The sequence below is a fragment of the Semicossyphus pulcher genome, unplaced genomic scaffold (genome assembly GCF_022749685.1).
Source record: "Semicossyphus pulcher isolate SPU_LCO1_2020_fin unplaced genomic scaffold, fSemPul1.0.p SCAF_2, whole genome shotgun sequence".
Classification (NCBI taxonomy): Eukaryota; Metazoa; Chordata; class Actinopteri; order Labriformes; family Labridae; genus Semicossyphus; species Semicossyphus pulcher.
The window spans coordinates 8,060,029-8,081,685 of record NW_027211693.1 but is presented as its reverse complement, the minus strand read 5'-3'; the positions used below and the strand labels follow the sequence as shown (position 1 = coordinate 8,081,685).

The following is a 21,657-nucleotide window of genomic DNA, read 5'->3' as shown; positions in this document are numbered from 1 at the left end:
TTGGCAGTATGCAGAGGAGGGAATGTACTCTACGTGCAACCAACGCTACATGCAGGCACTGTGATATCCAACGTGCACGTCAACAAAGTGAAAGCGCAATAAAGACATAAAATAGTTCCTTTTTAAAATATAGTCCTCATTTTATTAACAGAGGCCAAATAAAACTCATCACATTTTATTTACAAAGGGAGGCAATAAATATCTTAATAATAGTCATAAAATTATTTCGCTTACATTTGTTTTTAAAAAAAATCATAAATGTGTCATGTTGTTAGTAGCAACTCATACAAAAAAAAAACCTGCCAGCAGACAGGTGAATACATACTACAGGTGAGAAGGGGGCTGGAGTTTGTCGTCAAGTGAGAGAAGGAATGACAGAAGCAAAGACTTTTCCCCCTTTAAGGATTCAGACACAAACTGAACATGTTCCAACATCAGGGGAGAAGTCTTAATTGTCGAATGTGGATTTATGAAGTGATCAGAGTTGGTTAGAGCTACAATATTCCCGTCTGTGGATCAATGATCGGACAAACAAGCTTTCCCAAAAGCATCCAGTGAGAGTGAAAGGAGCAAAGAAAGGAGCTCACAGTCAAAAGGAAAAGAAGTTCAGCTCAGCGCCGACTGAAAGGTTCTTGAGATTAACTGAACAGACCGTCAGACAAGGTAAAGATAAACAAAAAGAACAAGGAGGTAGAAGAAGTCTTCATCACCAACCCCACAATGTTAGCTAGCTCACACTCGGCTAAACTTGTAGAAGTCAAAAACGAGTCCAGGTGGAGACGAAGGGGATTAACATCTGTCTTTCAAAAGTGATAAAGTTGGAAGACTTTGTGGAGTTATGAATCACATCAGCTGTTATGTTTTTGTTTGTTTTTTTTAAAGTGTTTGAACAAGACTAAAGTCCCGGCTGGTGCCCGACTAGTCAAAGCATGTCGTGTTTTAGCTGAATCACAGGCTGCATGGAAACGTCAAGGAAATCACACACAGCACTCGGAGGGTTCAGCGCATTCCAGGAGTGAAGCTGAGGTTGAGAGACGTATGGAAAAAAAAAGAAGAGAGGACGAGAAAGAAAGAGAGAGAGAGACCTGTAAAATATTGCACTCAAAGCTAACACAGTTATCCCAGGCAGCACAGTGTCACCTGCGACCGCCGCCACCTCCCCTCTCCGTTTCATCTCCATGGTGTCTGATTCCAGTGGAAAGAATGGGATCCACATTGTCAGGGGCAACACAAACAAAAACCGACAGGTATTCCAATAAATCTCTAGTTGGCTGATTTTTATAACATTGCGTCAGCTCCTGCTTCAGCCCCCATTGTCAAAAAGGAAAGTATGCCTTCAGCTTGCAGTTCAAACGGAGCTGAGGACGACAGCGACAGGAATTCTCTCAGAGGTCCTTTAGTTTATCCAGTATAAATAACATGACAGATTAGCACAATGACATCAACCCAGAAGAATCCAAGAGTTAGGAAATACTCAGTCATCCTGAAATACAAAAATAAAACATCTTTGACTTTTTTTGTTCTTTTAGTCTTTCTTTTACAGAAGTGAAGTCTTTAAGGTGATTCTTTTAAGACGAGAAGCTTGAGATTTTCAGTTTTTCCCCCCTCAAGAGGAAAATTAGTGCTGTCCCATTGGTCCCATCAGTTCCTCTTGGGTTTTAATCGCCGAGCCCTTCGTGTCCGCTTAGTTACTGTGGTGAAACGAAACTCCTCCAGCGGGTCCAACCGGCCCTTGGGCTGCCGCTTCATGAAGTGGACTTCCTGTTGCCTCTGCGTGGTCCGCGAGCCTTTCTTGGGCCGACCCTTCCTGTTGAAGCCGAGGTACCAGCCTTTGTACTTGGCCGACACGAGAGCCGTGTAGTTGTTCTCCAGGAATTCCTCGACAAAGACGCACTCCTGCTTCCTTCCATCGGGCTGAAAGGAGTGAAAAAAAAAATAGGACATTAATTAATTATTAACACGGCAGCATGACCTCTTTTTCAACCAACACTCTGGCTTATTTCCGTTGCGTCAGTGCAGGCTGGCTCAGAGTGCTCGGCTTTCTGTGCGTTCCAGCTTTGGTTTGAAATACTATTAAGTCTATAAATGATGGTGTGTTGTGTATATCAACTTTTATTTAGTCCTTGTGAGATAAATGGCTTCTTATCACATGTTTGTAACACTGAAAAGGTTTGCCAACAGGTACATTTGGGCAGGTAAATGATCATTTACAAATAGCACATGGTTTGAGTTGTGACTCTGGGACTTTGGGGTTAAATGCAAATGTGTTTACTGTCATATGACCTATAGATGCATGCCTTCACACTTTACAACACTTTTGTAATATGAAACTACTTGCTGCCAATTTGTGCCGTATTTTAATAATATGGCATTGAGGGCATTTATTTGCCTCTTGCCAAGGTTTGAAATACCATTTCTAAGTCCATGGAGGCGACTGTTGGATTAGCTTAGCATAAGGACCAGGCAGACTGACTGTATGGCTTCACACTTAAGATAAGCAAGTGGTACCAATGTTCTCTCTTAGATTTTGGTAAAATAAAAATAAAAGGAACTTCCAAAAAAAACTATTTAAAGTCAAAGTTTCTAAGATTAATGGCGTCTATTGGCGAGTTTGCAGGTTAAACAAACGGATGACCGCTCCCCTCATCTTCTCCTTCCAACTGTGTAGGAGAACCTGGACGCAAGACCGGCTAAAAATGTCAGAGACCCTCTCTGGAGACGCTGTTTGGTTTCTCGATATGGGCCAAAGTAGAAACGTGACTGTGCTACATGGCGGACTCCTTGGAATAGCCTCGCTCCCTCTGTACAGATGAGGGGTTATTTTCAGGTTACGAAAGCTTGATGACTCTTGTTTTCAGGTGATTACCGTATACACCATGAAACATACTTATGATTATATTCCATTCTGCTGATAAATCCCCCAATCTAACACACTGGCCCTTTAAGAGTTTGAGCTCTACATATTTGGTTCTTCAAAAACAGGCTGTTGTGGAATTAAATGACTGTTTGTGAGATAGTAATGTGAATAAATATATATGTGTGTTATACCTATAGAAATGTAGATGATTCTTATACAGCACTGAAATGCACTATGGTCACTAAGTGCTATGAAAAGGCTCAGATGTCCTGCAGTTCTGCAACACTTTAAAGTTCCTTGTTGAAATGACACCTCACTGACAATTGGTTCATGTAGGCATTGTCTTCCAAAGAAAGTAGTTCCTAGTGACGTCTGTGGTAATCAAAGGTCAAAGAGGAGCTCTTGTAAAACAGCACAAAGCTGGGCCCATAGAAGCAAAGCTTTCTGCATGTCTGCAGAGCAAAGGGGGGGCCTTGTGTGATTTGCAGAACAATTTAGATTCATCATTAAGAAAGCTGAAAGCCAAACTCATTTTATCCGATTTTCAAAATAATCCTAAAGGAGGAAGTCAGCGTGCATTTGTTAAACAAAAGAGGCCCCAGCAACTGAAAGTCCAGAATGCATGTTTCTAACAGATGACCACGGTGAGAGAGTGAAAACTTACTGCAGCCCCACCGATGCTGACAGCTTGAGTTATTGATGCAACAAAATCACACGTGAGCCTCCCACCACAGTGTGCGTTCTCAAATATTAACTTCTTTTCCATATCGAAGCGGGCGTCCGCAGAGTCACATGCAGTCATCCCGCGCTCCTGGCCACCTGGTGTGACTAAGTGATATAATTGCAATGGCATTCCTCCTAAGTGACCATTAGTCTCTCAATGCATTGTGGTGATTGCAGTCCGTAATTGACTGATCGAGTGTCAAAGGAGCAGGCCGATTACGTAATGGAAGAAGGGCTGCGAGTTATCAAAGGGGTTTTGTTAGGGTGTACAAAAACAGCAGGAGAAAGCCGACCGGAGGCTGCGTTCAATTCAGCCGGGATTAAGAGCTCCATTTCAAATATTGATTTGATATCACAGAGTGCAGATTCAGCTTTTGGATCAGTTGCTTTTACATCAGTCTCAAACTGAAATCTGAAAGGTACTCACCCTCCCGACTATTTTGCCCTTCTCGTTCATGCAGATGTAATGTTCGCTCTCTTTTCCTTTTATTCGAATGTGGCTCCCGAACGTTTCTGTCTCGACGACAAGAAGAGCTGCAAAAGGAAAGAACAAACGGACCCTGTTAGGGGGAAGCCTTTCCACTCACATAAACAAGGTGTAAGGTACATAAAGAAAATCTGGTATGTTTTTATGATTTATTTTTTGCAATTATCTTCCATTTTTACACATTTAAGCCCTTAAAATAATCGTTTTTCCCGTGCTAATAAGAATCCCTGCAAACTCTTTAACCAAGGGGATGACTTATTATAAATTTAGCCTACAATTTTCACAAATAACATTGTTTGCAGTATTTAAGGAGTTATTTTTCATCATATGCAACACCACAAAGCAGTCAACTTTCAATTCTAGCTCTAGTGCAGCAGGGATTAAAGTAAATAAAGTATATCAATATCACAAAATCACAGTACAACAGAATTCTGTACATATAAATTAATGATTTGGGGCTATATCTATGACGTGATATGACAAAAAATTGCATGCACAATGAATATGCACATGTGACTGTTGGTGAAAGTGATGTTTTTTGACAACAAAACATTCAAGTCTTTTGAAGGTATATGAACTAGTTTTTATTTGCACCAAAACAACAATGCCACCGACCGTCGCTTCAACCTGACACAGCAGTAATCCACTCTCGAGACACATCCCGGCGGCTCTTTCATTCCCCCGCCCCTCCACATCCCAAATGTTAACCCCTGCGAGGTCACCTTTGTCTCTGCTCGCCCCTCGACCAGCAAAGAGATCTGCCAAACATTTGTGGAGCGGTTATGTGCCCCTCAGGATTAGGTTTCAAGTTCCCTTTAGTCTGTGCTCACTCAATCAAAAAGTTAAGATGATCCATTTGTTTAACACACAGGGCCATTCAGTAGCGCTCAAGGGAGAAGGGGAAGAATAGGCGAAGGGGATGGGACAGGCTGGAGGGCAGAAGTAACTCCCCTCCTCCTCTTCCTCCCCCCCCCCGACCCTTAAATCCAACCTCGGGAGGAAAGTGGGAGGAAGGAAACCTGTCTTAAAGGTGAAACTAAGGCAAGAAGCTATTCCCGTTCTTGTTTGTAGAGAATTTTGCTTATTTGAGAGCTGAAGAACAGCATTTCAGATTCTTTAAGTGCTGGAAAGATCAGTGTGGCCATTGAGAAGGAAAAACTCCAACAAAGAACGGCTTGTACATGAAGTAAAAGATGAAAAAGAAGTTTAAATTCTGCAAGTCAAATTAGAACAGTTTGGCCTTCTCACCCTTAGCTTGGACCCAAACCTCAACCTCAAGTATGAAGCCTCGACCCAGAGCGTCAGATAAAATCCTTTCAAACTGTAAGGAATCATTTGTCGTTGACCCCGTCCAAACCAAATCTGAGCTCTGAACATGTACACTTCAATAATCTATCTGTGATTGTTACAAGCTTTCCCCTGCTCATGGTACAATCACAAAAAGTCTAAAACATGAACAATTATATTTCATTCAGATTATAGATTTAAGGTAGAAAGCGGTCAATGTGAAGTTCTGCATATTAGCTTTTGGTATTGGTTATTACTGGTTGGTTATTACTGTAAACAAACCTTATTTCAGAGACTCCATTGGTGGCCATTGTTGGTATTTACATGGCAAAAACTAAAAATCAGCCAGAAACTTTATATCTGATCTTATTTTTAAATATTTAACAAATTTCCTTAAATTTACTTCCACCCATTAAATCCCACTTCCAATGACTTCCTAACCCCAACCACTGCAGGGTTTTCCTGCTTGGTGCAACATGAACAATGTAGACTACATGGCTTCAGTATAGGGTCACCTGTCAAAAGGCTGAAAGCTCCTGCTTTTAGTCCACCTTGCAGCATTTATCAGTTTAAAAGCCTTTGCTGGGACCCACCGTTTGCTCCGAGCGGACAACAGCCGTCATCTACAACAGATTGTCCCACAAAAGGAAGGTGCTACTCTCTTAAAAATGAAGAATGTACTATGCAATTACTGGAACAGGATTGTTGTAGTCTCTTAAAAGTAAAAAATATGCGACGCAAATACCTCAGAGGAATGATAAGACCTGCACTTTGGCTGCACTGATTCGTCATACAGCTCTACATGGAAGCCATATACATCTTCTGTGGTGGTTTGTATCCCTCTGAAGCTGCAGCGACTGAGAGTGGATTAGAGCAAGGAAAATATCTTCCTGATTATTATTAGTGAGTGCAAAGGAGTTCACAGGTGCCAGGTACTGCAGCTGGATGGGGAGGAGGAGGAGGAAGAGTTAGAGGGGGAGGGGCGGAGGGTAGAATTGGCAAGGCCTCATGGGAAAAATTGGATCTGCTTCCACTCAAGCTCTAACAAGCAGTGAGGAAACTTCGCCTCGGCGCATCTGCGACTGAACACACTCACTCAGAGGCATTCAAGACCAGCAATTTTCGAGCCGTGAGTCAGCTGTTATGAGCAAAATATCTGCAGGAGAGCACAACACAAGTCCCGCTGCCTTGTGTTTGTACCGCTGCATCAAAGACGGCTTCACTGACCATCAATTTACTCATCCGCAAGGGTTGTTTTGATTCAAAATGGTGAACAAGTCCATACAGAAAGCCAAAAGAATATAATTAAGGTAAATGGAAGCAGAGACTTGTAAGGAAATGTTGAAAACAAGTTCAACTTAATCCGTCAAATTCTTTGTTATCTTAACATTTCAGTAGTTGGACACTTCTAGACTGAACCAAAGGAAAGTAGCTGCCTGTATTTAGAGCTAAATCTGACAATGATCACTGCAAACAATTGCATGGTGAAGAAAAGTTCACCTATCGGTAGTTTCAATGACAATCACAGTCCCCCCCTTCCATTACTGATCCTTTTTTTTTAAACCCGAGACAATCAAGTTAAGCAATACTGCAGGATTGCATAATACACAACCTTTGCACCAACAGTACATCATATTTTGCAGAATGGCAAACTAACAAGTACATTTTGGTCCATATGATTCCGGCATAGATGCACGCCATTGGCCTACAAATCTATCAAGATAAAAATAGACGTGCTCTGGATACCCAAATTCTGCAGTAAACATCCACGGCCAAGTCAGCTATTTCATAATCTTTCCAGGCATCCCAACCAGCAGTTGGTGGATAACAAAGTCATCATCCACTTTGCTCAAGACAAACACGAGAGGATCAAAAGCCACCTCCAAACAACGGGTAGTAAACAGTCAAAGTGGCTGGGGGTGTGAGAAGAATTCTCAAGAAGCACCAAAAATCTGGCTGGTAGGTTGGTGGTGGACTCTCATCCTGTTATACCAAACTAGCTAAAGTGTAAAGGTGAGATGCACAGGAGTTCTCCCATACCATACTTGCCCCCATCATCTCCGTTGGCGTTGATTTTCTTCCCCAAGATCTGGACGTGTTTCCCGGTGGTTCTGCTGTAGAGCTGATAGATCCGGACCTGCTTCCGGCTCAGGTCGTCCGGGTTCCTCGTGTGGTTCTCGATGTAAAACCTGAAATCAGCAGAGCTCTGCTGGGACTCCTGTGCGTAGGTGTGAGACAGGAGGAAACAGATGGAGAGAGGGAGAGACAGAAGATGGAAAAACGGAAAGAGGGAACACAGACGGTGAGAGATCGTCACGGCACAGGTGTTGATAGTAATGTGTGCTGTTGCTTTTATGGGCCCTGTGTCAAAAAATTGCGCTTCAGGCGTCTAAACTGAAGCAAGAAATTGCGGTTGTGGCATTTTAATGTTTCTCTCCGCTCTTTCAACTGGCACACTTTATATGCAATGCATTTACAAGGTGATAACTATGCTACAAGACGTGTTAATGAAGTCACCCTTTGAGTAAAAATCCAACAGAACAAGTGCAAAAGTGTACAGTGCAACCTTCTGTTGCTTTCTATTGAGACAGCAGTATACTATGCGCCTTGGGCGATATTGAGAAACCTGCACTCCATTTCCACAAGCAAGCAAGCCACTAGCAATTATACACCTGAAGCATCCAGACCTGTTGCACTATCATCAAACAAATATCTGCCTGCAGGCCAAGTTGGGTCCATAAATTAGGAAACGCAGCAGGCGGAAGACAAGACTGAAAGATGGCAAGAGGCACCTCAAACCACAAAAACGCTCTCGTGGGATCAGATCGTCCAAATCCACCTCTCAGAATCCACTCGCCTGCTGTTTACGAGTCACCTTAGACCTGACATAAAAACAGAGGAAATAGCCGACACTCAACAGCATGTCAGAGAAGTAACTGTGTCACCCAACATGTGGAAGTGTGCGAGGAAACGTATACTTTCAGAAGCCCTGGAATCTCAGTTCACGCCAAGATCCCATTTCCCCAGCTGTATGGTGTGGTAATTGCACAGTAATGGCTTTTTATGTGGCTGTTCTCAGGTGGCTAATTATATACACATTACATACCCCGAGTACTTGTTATTCTAACGTCAGTAAATTAATGGCATGTAGCACAACATGATGGGAAATTGTGGCCTCAGAAGAACAAATCCTTAAACTCGGGGAGGAAAAAATAAATCTGCAAATGTGAGTGCAAAACTTAAATGAGGCTCCAAACGCATCTCATGAACCAGATGGAGAAGATGTGCCCCAATACATGAAGGTGACTCCTTTAGGTTGGACCCAACGGTGACTCTGGACATAAACTTTTAATGTCAAACAAGCACCCTTTAAATGCCTGCTAGACTGACAAATGGAGCATCATTTCTCTGCCACGTTTGGACCAGGTTTTGGAATCGGACGGACCCGTTGGCTCACAATGACGTATGCCGTCTAGAAATGTGGACCTCTGGGGATCCAGTCCCTGGACTGGGACACAGCTTCTGTATCTTGACATGTAGGAAACACGCCCGTAATGTTACTTTTGGCATCAGGCAGTGTGAAAAAATGAGAGGCTGGAAATCAGAATGCATTACCTACTGATGCAACAGATTTTAAGTGTTAATATTCACTTTGAGGCATCAGAGGTTTGGGGCCAAACAGAGCTTCGTATTTTATGAGCAGTATCTCTCGGAAGTATCAGATAATGCATTTCTCTCTTGTCCTAAAGCATATGTATGAACATATTCTTTGCCTCACTCGGCTCCTGTTGTTGCCCCATAGTTTTCACATCGTCCACTCGTTTTCTAGACGCATTTAGTCCAAGAAATTATTCACACATGAAGCACAACCTGCATGAAACTACTGCAAGACCGTGACAGCCATGTAGCACTCATCTTTCAGGCCCCAAAAAGACCAAACCCCTAACCCGACAGTCAACCTTAGCCCGCTCCTTTATCCTATAACTCCACCAGAACGAGGACAGGACTCAACAACGAGCTTACATTTTACAGCACATTTAAATCTGATCCAGAAACTGTTCGTTTTCAACAAGTGTGAGACATTTTGGAGACTTCCTTAAATAAATGCATATCGACAAAATGTGTTTAAAGTACATTTACTAAATATAGAAATAAAAGAGGTAATTGAAAATCTATGTTATTTAAAACTAAGGAGATTTTCACTGCTTCACGAAGCTCTCACGTTTGACTCTCCAAACATTTAGCGCCCGGCTGTTCCCAAGGGAAACTCCAGAAAGTGATGCTGTTAAGAGCAGAAGAGTTAGCATGAGCAGCACTATCCACAACGGCTGAGCAAACAAAGAATAAAGTGCCACCTGCAGGACTTTTCTCATCCAGGAAACAAGACGTCATATTCATATTGTGTGACAAACAAGTTTTCTCTGCTCCAAACCGAACAACACAACAAAGTTTGGAACCAAAGATGTGCAACAAAAAGAAGGCAGCTGGATTACAACCGAATAAAAGATTTAAAATATAAGCAAAACTGCCCACAAATGTGTTGAACTAAAGCACCCATTTCAAAAATGTAACCACCAGAATCGTTTGTTGTCAGCTCTCTTTTAAGAAGAACCTCAAAGCTTACGAGCGAGAACAAAAACCAACACACAACAACTCGTGGCCTAACCTGGCTGCTACGGGATTTATCCCAAATCTCCCCATCTCTAAACAAACATAAAGGTGTGTTTGGTAGACAGTTGCATTTTGCGTCAAGGGAAAGGCAAGCCTAAGCACATGGCTGAGGTGAACACCAGCGACAACAGCTTTTTATCACGCTGTCTCCTTTCTTCAAAGACACAGCATGAAAACGGATATGGTTGAAACTTCAAAAGTCTGGCACTCGTCTTCGCCCAGGAAGCTTAGTTGTCGCATCCATCTAAGATACACCTTGCTATCTGCACACACACACACACACACACACACACACACACACACACACACACACACACACACACACACACACACACACACAGGATCACACGCACAAATAAGGAACAGCACACTCTCACATGTTGGCGGTGCATTCAAAGTCTTCCAACTAAAGTTGCTTCTGTTGTCTTTTCTCGTGGAATCACACCCACAGCATGACATGTAGGAGCCATTAACTGCACGTAGCAGCGCTGAGGAGCAGAATGGGCCAACATGGAGAGGTAACATGACGGGGGGCTGAAAGCACTCAAAGTGCCACACTACAATTCCTTTGTTTGACTTTTTCTCAACCACAACAAACATGTCAATCACATATTAAAATATCATAAGTGCACCTCATCCATCTGTCTGGTCTCATTCTGCATGAGCTTCATCCTGTCTTACATGTGAGGAGTGATCAGTCGACTCTATAGCTTTGTTTGTGACAGCTCTGTTGGAATAATCAGAGCACATACACTTACATAACATTTCACTTTATAGTTTTTCTTGTTTCATATTTTCTCTCATTTTTATTTTTAAAAATGTCCTCCATCTGAGAATTTATTCCTGTGCTGTTGTCCCTGAAGCTAATGGACAGGGTGATCCCAGCACGAAATAAAAATTGCAATCACAAAAAGTATATTTTAAAAATAACAAACCTCTTTCAAATAAAAATATAAATCTCTTTTGCTATCTGCCAAGGACATAAGACATAGAAGCTACAACTTTGTGATGCTAATGTGGAAGAAAATGCATCACAGAAGTAGAGGAGAGACTAAACCCTCTTTTTCAATCATTTTTGATATTAAAGGTAATAACTTATGGAGAAAAAATAAAACAACAGCACGTGGAATATTATGATGGCACGTCATACCAATAAACTGATCAGATAGTTTTATGAGTGAGAGAGCGTGCATGCTCTCTTCATCTTCTCTGAATCAAAGCGGCGCAATTAGGTGAGTGAATGCCTGCAAATGATTACTGTTCAAAGTGAGACGCAACTAATAAAAACTCGGGCAACAAACGAGACCATCTGTTCAAAGAAACAGCTTTTTAACCCCAGGGATCCAAACATTTATTACACAAATCTGTAAAATACGGGAACTGCTACTTGAACTTCAAATTAAAAACAACAGGTTTTAATTCAGGTTTTTTTTTTTTTTTGCAGGAGTGATAGTTTAAAATAGTCCGGGTAAAAAAAAACTGCAGACACGCGTCAGACTTTCCTGTGATACTTACTTATCCGGACAGTGGCTTGTTTTTTTAATTAGTCATTTAATGCGGATTTAAGTGCAACGATTGCGTTTTTATCGCGATGATGCTGTCATACTATTATAGAGATGTGTTTTCTTCAGTATTCCAGTATTCTCATGTATAATAGAATATATTTGTATTCAAATGTGTTGCAGTCTCTTTTACCCCTTTTTTCTCCAGCATCCTTGTTTGATATTATAATTTATTTTGGTGTAAAACATGCCTCCTCCTCATCTTCTAGGTCGATTTTTTTCACTCTGGGCCCTAAAAACTGTTCAGAAGTTAATTTAAACAAGTCAAACCTGCGTTTAATATTATGAGACCAGCATCAAAAATAACCTCCGCCTATCATCAGCATTACACACATTTAAAAGCACAGCGACATGCAAAAACACACACAAAAAAGGAGTTGAACGTCGGAGTAAACATACCTGTAGCTGGAAATAGAGGACCAGAAAGTGTAAACACCTACGTGGAGAGAGAGGGAGAGAGAAGAGAGGAGGGGAGTGAATCACACAGGCAATTACATGAAAAATAAAACGCAGCCTACCTGGATGAAAGCAATGCGCAAAAATGAAGCTTTTGGCGACTTCTATTGGTAAGAATGCACGACTTTATGTGCAAAAAGGCAAACGGAGATGTGGAACACTTACACGTATATGAACCTCGAAGGCAGCAGAGACATCTTGACTCGCAGAAGTACACCTGAAATACACCTGCTTCCACAGAGTTAGAGCCCCGGGAAAGGTTGGCGAAATCGCCCCCCTCTCTTTCGCTTTCGCTCCCCTTGCGCGTCCTTTACGCGCACAACTCCGGGGGTAAGTAGGAGATTGAATCCCAGTGTAAGGATAGATCACTGGAGAGCAGCAGCAGAGTCACGGGGTGCAACATTAGGTGCTTCCTTGTTGGGGGGAATTATCCAAAAGTTTTTTCAGCTCAGTCTCCTCCGCGCCCCGAAATCCCACAACGTCTCCGTAAATCAGTGCCAAGCGTGGAGAGGATTCAGAAGTAAACCTCACAAAAATATTACTCTCCAAGTTTTACGCACCTATAAGTTTCCCCACAATCCCAATCCTGCTGCTCCAGAGATCACAGGCTCCTCAGCTCCGTCCGTACCTGCGGGGGATTTCTACACCTTGCATGGGTCATTTTATTCTACCAAGTGCTGAAGAGGAAAAGCTGGGGATAACAAAACGCCCTTCCAGCTAAAGTCGCAAAAACCGGGAAAACAAACTTATCCAGGCTTACAAAAAAAGTTATGTTTTTCAAAAACAAGTAGAGTGTGGAAATCGCAGCGACAGCAGCAGCAGCGGATCCCTGGAGAGGTTTGGGGGCTGATGATGGCGCAGCAGTGCCTGTCAGTGGTGTTTGTGCGTCTGCGGCTTGAGATTTGGGCACAGAGAGGCTTTTTTGTTGTTGGTGGGTGGAAACATGTCAGCGGTTTGCACCTGATAGGGTAATCTTGGAGAGACCATCAGCTTTGGAGAGGGTTTTTTCCTCTCGGTGGGCAAAGCGCTGCGCAGGAGGGAACAAGAAGGAGGAGATGAAGCGCTTTTTGGTTTGTTTTGTGGGGTTTTTAAATTTGATTTATTACCCAAAAGTAGACGTTCGGGGATTTAATTTGTGTGGACAGAAACAACCTGACTTAAAGGGTCTTTATTGGAGGAGTGGGATCATACTTTTTTGGTGTAATTTAAATAAATTTGATCAGAGTTTTCATTATACTTATATTGTAATAACTTAAATCATTATACAGTAATACGTATTATAATAACATTGTTACCGCCACTTGCTGTGTTGCAACAGAAACTGCTTCTCCCTCTCTGCTATGTGTGCTTTTTAAGCGGCTGCAGGTTTGTGGATTGGCCTCGTCTCTCCCAGACACCATTCAAATGCAGGTTGTTGTCGAGCTCGATTTTTTTCAATAATGTGCTATAACTTATCCCGCATTTAAATGAAAGAGAGGTGTGAATGTGTTTACGAGCTGGCAGCAGTAAAGTGAGCCCACATCCCTTCTGCCATTAAAAAAAAAGAAGAGGAAAGCTTTGTGGTTCGCCTTTATTGTCCCATTAAAACTGGATCCTCTGCATTCCTGCGCCATTGATATTCAAAATGATTCTAAATGATTACATACATAACTTCCCATGTTGGGGATTTCAAAGAGCCTCCTGCGGTGAGGCTAAATGAAAGGGAGTTTAGCTAAGAGCTCCAGCTGCTCATCAACATAAGGCAACAGAATAAACACAATCTATGATTTTTTAATTCGTGACTTATAGTGAAAAGGGTTTATCTCAATGTTTGTGTTTTTTAATGAAAATAAATAACTTGTGTTCAAGTCCAAATGTGGATAAAGTGGCTTGATGTGGGTTTACTCTGTGATTCATGGCTGCCTGCCTAACAAGAAGGTTTGATCCTGCCAACCACACTGCACTTTAATAATCCCTGTAACACAACTGATGTATAGTATCGTTTAAAGCATGACTAATTTAGCCGTGTCTGCCTTAGGGAGGGAAATCACAGCAGAAATGAGCAAATAGTAATTATCCAGAGAGATGGTTTGATGATTTCTTTACAAATACAAGATTCTGTTGGATCAAATGAGGCTTACATTAGCTGCCGCTCACCACAGGTAAAGACGTCTCTCTCAAAGTCCAAAACAAAGGCACCTGACAATTGATTTAAAGAAGGCAGGATGATAAACAGCAATTACCACACTGACTGTGATGGAGCCAGCGTTGTGCAGTCACTCATCGCCTCCTTTAAGCACATGTTTGTGACAAAACTTCTCGGAGCATGACTGTAAATCCACAACTGAGAGAAGAGAGCGCAGCAGCAGGCTTGGATGTGGCCACCTGTGATTCACAGTGAGGAGGAAATGTAGCTCTGCTCGTGGCAATGCAGGGAAGATCCCAGGTTTTTAAAGAGCACTATCATTTCATCAGTGTGCAGGGTGTGGGAAATTCAGTAAGGGATGGCCAAACGCCAGTTTTTGGATGGTTCTTTGGTGCACTTGTCTGGACAATAAGTCACTTTGGCAGCTGGCCAATCAGGAGTCAGAGGGACAGATTTATTCAAGACATTTAAACTGATATGAGACACAAGAGAAGAAAAGTCGGCGCAAATGCTTTTTTAGCAAACTTACAATATTTGATGCAGAAAAAGAGGAAATTCTCTGTTGAAATAAAGGACTTTATGAAGACTCACATGTCCTTATCCAGGGTTTATCTTTGTCTAAGTCTGTTTTGAAGCTGCTTATGTTTCTGCACCATAACCACAAAGACCTGCACTGCTGTTTTGTAGAATAAAGTAATACACGTTGAATAAAAGGCAACAAGCCAATAAACAAAATACCTCATCTGTAGGGTTTGTTGCAGAATCAGAATCAGGGTTTGTTGCCAAGTTCACACCTACGAGGAATTAGTTTTGGTGCAATTAACACAGAACAAGAATAAAAATAAATAAAAATAAAGGCAATAAGAATAAATATCTAAAAAACAATACGCATAACTAAAATATGTACACGTGTTGGTGTTGGAGTGTGTGCAAAAAAATGTATGTACACAGAAAGCAAGACAAAACAATCTGCACCAACACACCGAGGAAGCCATCCGCGGCGCCATCTTGGTTAATGCAGGAGTTGTTTCTTTTATAAAAGATATAGAACTAAATAAATATGTATGTACATTTTAAAATGGGACACCTGATCTAACATTAAAACTACAGTTTGATTAGTTCGGTGATGTTTTGCTGGATGTCTCAGCCTAACAGTGATCAGCCATGCTCTTAGTTATTTAGGCCGGAACATTCTGGAAAAAAAAACATTCATGTTTCATTTTTTGATTAAAGCACATTTTCTGAACAATGCAGCCATGCCATCAGACCTGCTAGCCTGTTTTATTTTTCAAATGCACATCACTGAGGGTTCTGAAAGTGAATCTGGTTTTTCTTTTAAATATTTAAAATGTGATCTTTGAGTTCTCCAAGCACCTCAAAGTTAATTCCATTCATCTCCACTGTGGTGATTTGGAGCCACAAAAACGGTCTGCATTGCAAAAAACATTTACTTTCTGTTTGGGTGAACTGAACCTTTAATGCAAAGGACTTTAGGTCAGATTGGAAGTATTTTTTATTCATCACCATAAAATAGCAAGAATGTGTGAATTAGAGTATGCCACAGGTCGAGCATGACAAGAGTGAGCTTTATGAATGGGGAGAGCTGTTTCGCAGTCCAGTTTCTGAGGCTGGGAGGAGGGAGGGGGGGGGCAGCCACTCAAGAGTTGGGATAAGGTTACCCACAGAGATTAGCTGACAAGAGTGAAGGAGTGAGAAAAACAAGCAAGCAAGTTAAAGGTCTTAGTTTACCTGGCTTGCTGTGCTTGGCAGCCAATGAAAGTGCTCTCAAACCACAGATTCAAACGGTGCCTCAAGTGATCCTCGGCAGCCACGTTTTGCAATTCTATTTCAACTCTGATGACAACAAATTTCGCTTTAAAGTCAGAGTGGCGAGTGATGTTATTTAGACGACTCCCAGACTCCTTTCAAGCCTTTGAATTTGAACCTTGCTGCGTCCCGTGCAGCTATGCGTGTCTGTCCGCAGCGACGGGACTGTGGGAATGCCAGCGAGGATATCTCATTGAAGCTAAAGGAGGAGGCTTCTGAGGGCGGGCGAGCGCTCAGCGGTTCAAAGGGCCCTAGCAGGCATTTAGGGCTTGACAAAAGAACTTGGCAGATCAGTAAGTGAAGCCCAATGTACTACATTAGTGTCAGGACCCCCTCCGCGTCCCTCCCACTTTGCACTTTCATCTCTGACACGGACATATTGACTTAAAGGAAAGGAGGGGTGCCAGGGACGCGAAGGAGGGGTGGGTAGGTGTCGGGAGGGGTGCATGTGTCCCATTCAACTCTCAAGGTGAGGCGATTGATGCCGAGGGGTGACCACTGACTCATATAAACCACCCAGGAGCCTTTTTTTAACTAGAAGTCACAGGCCGACAAGCGTGTGAGACCTTAACGGGGACGGCCCTCTTCCTCTCATCTCCCTGAAATCAGCCTCACCCCATTAGTATATGCTGACCCCACCCCCCCGCCACATCCCTTTTCACACTGTTAACCATGCCCTTTGCGAGCTACTGAAGTCCAACAGCTAACGTGGGTTTGGGTCGCAACGGGGTCGCGACACCTTGACATTGTTGAGGGTGACAGAGAGAGGAGCCAGAAGAGGGAGGGTGCAGCTAAAGCTAGCTACCTCACAGAGCTTTCAAGTATCACCTGAAGGAGAGGGAGGAGGGAAAGAAGCGGGAAGTGTTTTAGTAATTTGTCCCCCGTCACACGTTGTTTGCATGGAGTCATTAAGGGCCATTTAGGTTTTGCCTTGAAGGGAAGAGGCCACAGAGTTTGGGTGCGGGTGCAGTTTATGGGGAGAGGCGGTGGGAGTGAAGGGTGAAAATTAAAGCGTTGCTCTTCAACAAATCATCCCTGAGCACCGCGGTACATGCAGAACATATTAATGTTTCCACTGACTTCAGTTGCCTGGTTGACATTAATGATGATTTGCTCCATGTCATCCAGCGGGGGAGTCTCGAGCTGTCCAAAAACTTAACAAAAGTATGCGCTCTCCTGTCACTAGTTGCTCACACGTGAATAAACTTAATGTGACTACATGCATTTCGAAGACATCGTTAAACTTTTGATGCTTTGAATAATTCTTCAGACGTTTTTCATCACAGAAAAGGTGCCAGAACATCTCACAGTGCTACAATCAAACAACAATCAGCCAAAAGACCCCATGTGTGCTGCGTTTTTGGCCCGTGTTTGACAGATAAATGTCGGGTCCCTTGGACGAGCAGAGGTTTCTGTTCTCAGACTTGCTGAACATGTGAGTGCCTTAATGACATAATAAGCCATCAGAGCTGGGTGGACTGGTGGTGAAAGTTTGGGAAGTAAAATGATGTAAGTGTTCTTTGTCAGCTATTTAATTTATTTTTCCTCCCTGAATTGAACGACTTCATAATAGTTTTCTCGGATATTACAAAGTGAAGGGGCTGGTTGTTTTGTCATGTGGCATAAAACTGTCCAAACCGGCCAGAAGGTTTGACTCATTCACACGAAATGTGTTATTATTTGACAATTATTAAAAACATCTCGCTGCCCTGCAGTCCTTTAAATGCATCACGAGCCCTTCATGAACAGCACTGTGTCGAACTCATTAAGTACACAAAAGCCCAGAGTAAATTAAAAACCAGCTCAGAAACAGCTTTGAAAAGGTGATGCTCCACAATCAAAAGGATGTTGAAGCCCACCAAGAGTGTGACCCGGACTCGCCCACATAGTTTGATGAGGACTTTGACTTTAAGTCATTACCGTCGTGTTAGGGGTGAGAAGTACTAAGTGAGTGTTCAAAGCCGAAACCTGTCAGGCTAATGTTTATCTGATTACTGCTCTGTCTGAAAAGCACTTCCTCAGGTGCAACTGGTTTGTTTTGCCATGTTGGGGCAACACACTACATTGGGCTCTTCTTGTGTAACATGCACATTTAGGAACATTTTGATAATAATGTAAATATGAAAATTGTATGAGGCATGCATCGTTTAAAAACAGAACAATATATCTATTAATTAAACTCATTTTGGGGCCAAAATCAAACTCTGGATTTAAAAAAAAAAACTTACTTCCACCCACATTATTGGCTTAAGATGAGCTGTGTTTTAAAGGTTGGATCCAAAACTGGTTTCCGCTTGTGAAGCGTTCCTGTTTCAGTTAAAAGTTTGGGTAGTAATCACATTTTATCAGGCTTTTATATGCAGGAAAACCATCCAAGTGGGGAGCTCAAGAGGCCACCATTGATGGGATATTCTGTGTTTTTATTAATCTCTACAAACAGACATCTGTATGTCAGAGCAAATAACAGTTCAGGCAGGATCGCAACTGAAGTTACAAGTCTGACAGTAAACAATAAACATCGGACGGAAGAGGAAGTATTGGCCCTGTATCGGCCCCAAATATTGGCTAACCCTACGAAGAGGCTAAATCAATACAGACAGCAGCCAGTGGGGTCTGGGGTTGGCTGAAAGGACCTGACTTGAGAAAACAGCCTCATTTATTGGACAGGTTAACGCAGGAAATGTTGTTTTACTTTACAGCTTTTTGTTTTAAGGTCAAAATTAACATTTTACACGGCATTAAGGACCTTAATCCTAACCTTGGGTTTAATTTTGCAGGAAAAAACAGGCTGACAATCCAAAGCAACACCAGGGGTCAGTTAGTGCACTATACAACTCATCATGTTCTCTCTTACAATTTAAGTTCAACAATAAGTCGCACTGGAGTGCAGCTGCACACAGGTCCTCTTTTCCCAGTCACGAAAGGTCCCACAGAAGTTGAGTGGAGTCCCTCCTCGAGCTGCTTCTGCTCTGGTAAGCTAGCCTGAACCTGCAGTTCCACTCATCCTAATCGCTGAGCCCAATCCATTCCCCTGTCTAGCACCTCTTCAGAGGCCGCTCGCCCCTTTGTTCTGACAATACACAAACGACCATTCAAATGGAGGGACTCTGTAATCAGTGAAATACTAGCCTCTGGGCTTTGTAGAATAGGAAAAAAAAGGGAGGAGAAGGAGAGAGAGAGAGAGAGAGAGAGAGAGAACAACACAGAGAGAGAAGAGAAGGAGAGAAAATCCATCCATGACCAATCAAGTCTAACTACCTGTCTGGCTTTTTAGCTGCAGATGTTATTTAGAAAAGGAGGAAAAAATGTGCCCATTCCAGATGTAAGATGTACAAAGGAAGGCAGGCTGGTACCTCCACCCACCGAGAAAAGGCTGGCCCCTTCCACACCCATGCAGCTTTGATATGGCTGAGGTTGTTTTTGCTCTTGCCTACGCCATTTCCTTCAAAGAACTATGTGATGCATTGCGTCACCTTGTACTAAATTTAGACAGAATAAGAGATAAAATAAAATATGATTGATGCAGTCTCACCGTCAAAGCAGGCTGTTGGTGCTGAACCAGGGAATGTGTCTGGATCATTTATGCAGGCAGAAGTATGTATCAATATTCATATGAGTCAATTTTTGGTTTGTGCAAGGAAAGTAGCAAGATTTAGCTTTGTATAGGAACTTCAGGGGGATCAGAAGTATTGTGGGTAAAGGTTTGCTAGTTTCTCTGAATTTCAGCCATTAAAAATGCACAAGGTTTTGCTGTATAGCGTTTACTTGTGCTTTAATTCATGCCTTTAAATTACTTTAAATTTGGGTCATGCATCACTAAGCTATAAAAAAGATTCAAGCTAGGTATTGCCTTAAATTTTATGTGCCTGACCGCATCTTGGACGCATGTCTTCGTCGAGTGTAAGACGATTGTCGCGTTTAACCAGGGGCGGACAATTTCACTTTGTATTTGTGTTTTGGGTTCATTTGGTTTCAACCTGCATTAAACAAGCAGAGGCGTATCCAGTACACACACGGTCAGTCATGTAGGATGTTTATTGAGGTTTTCTAACCTGTTAGGTAGGGTCCTGTCATCCCCATGATAACAGGTTTGTGTTTTTAATGGCGTCAATTTCCTTTAGTTTGATTTAGTTCTTGGTGATATATGACTATAATGTCAATACAATGTTATCAGCAAGCATTTAAGTATTTTCAGGAGTGATACTGAATATTTTTTTACCTTGACATTGAGAATATGGCGACGTGTTTAGAGAATCCCTGATCATGAACCTGCATGCTGTTGTGTTGATGCATTGAGATGTCAAAGAACAAGACAGCAAATGCTACACGATACCCTACACAAACTATGAGCTCAATTCATTTTAAATAGTGGCATTAATAAAACATAAACAAGACATATCAGTGTGAGCAAATCGACAGCCAGTTAGGTAGTTGTGTTCTTGGATGTTGGACAGTTTTTCTTGTGGTGGTAATTTGTCATAATTGGTAGGATAAGAAAATAAAAAGGGAGAAGCTGAGCTTTGACAAAAGCAGTGAAACCAGTAAATCAGGTTAAATCCAAGCGCAGCGCTGGTGAAAGTGCATGATAGGTCAAGAAATGCATTAGCTCAACCCAAATAAAGTGTGGGATGTTTTGCAATGCAAGTTGTAAGTCATGCCCTCCTTCGTACTCCTCTTGTGAAAAACCATTCTTAAATGTGAATCATAATTATGTATAGCCCTGCAGCTTTTTCTACTTGTGCAGAGGAGGAACGCATGGTTCAGTTATGTTACGTGTGTTAGATTTCCAGGCTTAAGAGAGGCACTGAGATCTTCTATAGATTCAAATACTTTTTGCGTGGGAATATCCTGTTGCTTAAATTTCTTCTACCTTCACAGGGAAAGACTCAGTGGGGATTGTAGGTGATGGATACTTTAAATGTTTTGTATATGTTAGTTTTTACTCTTATCAATAATAATGTCCTTGTCAAATTTTGCTTGAATTAGAAGATGGAGGCCTTCACCTCATATAAACCTCGTAGAGGATATGCAAGGGAAGCAGTGAAAGATGTCAAGTGAAAGAAGATGCAAGGTGCACAACGGCCTCACAGAGCTCCTGGGCTGAAGTCATTACAGATATCAGCTTTTTGAAGTTTGGGGACTTACAAATTACCTTGTTGAACCCTCTGGTTTGAGTGAGGCATGTCTGTCAAAAATATGATAAAGCTGCTGCCTTAGGCGGCTTCTGATCTCGGGCAGATTAGTGTGAAACAGATAAATGTGCGTTCAACTCCTACCAGTGGTCACGACAGAATAACTGCCTCAAGTTCAAAGAATAACTCCTGATTTAACAGGTAAATAGAGTTTCTTAGAGCATATTTGTTTTCTTCATAGTTTGGCCTCGTTCGGATCAGGTAGATAACATTTTACTCACCACTTTCTTGTTGGCATCTAGGTATGAGGAGCCACAGGAGTGGTTGATGATGAGATTGAATGCAGATAAACCCTGTGCATCCAATAGGGTAGTTACACATCAAAGGCTAATTATTTATTTGATATATGAATCAGCATTATACTGAAAAGACAACATACGTACCTTTAAAACAGATATCTTGTTTGCAGATAGCAGAGTCCGTCTATTTTTTAAATTTCATTCTTATCTTCAACCAAGTCGTGGTGGTAG

At 42.1% G+C, this 21,657-nt stretch overlaps 1 protein-coding gene across 2 annotated transcripts; it reads right to left on the bottom strand.

Annotated features, from left to right (window-relative positions):
* Positions 1-230: 230 nt before the first annotated feature.
* On the bottom strand, positions 231-12,240 carry fgf24 (fibroblast growth factor 24). Of its 2 annotated transcripts, XM_069669794.1 has the most exons (5): positions 12,209-12,240; positions 11,987-12,023; positions 7,395-7,572; positions 4,008-4,114; positions 231-1,914 (listed from the first exon to the last, which is right to left on the bottom strand). In XM_069669794.1, exons 1-5 carry the CDS (start codon positions 12,238-12,240, stop codon positions 1,642-1,644), a joined length of 627 nt encoding a protein of 208 aa, XP_069525895.1. In that variant the 3' UTR covers positions 231-1,641. The 2 variants fall into 2 exon arrangements, with proteins under 2 accessions (XP_069525895.1, XP_069525896.1); XM_069669795.1 differs by lacking the exons at positions 11,987-12,023; positions 12,209-12,240 and adding an exon at positions 10,658-10,680.
* Positions 12,241-21,657: the final 9,417 nt, after the last annotated feature.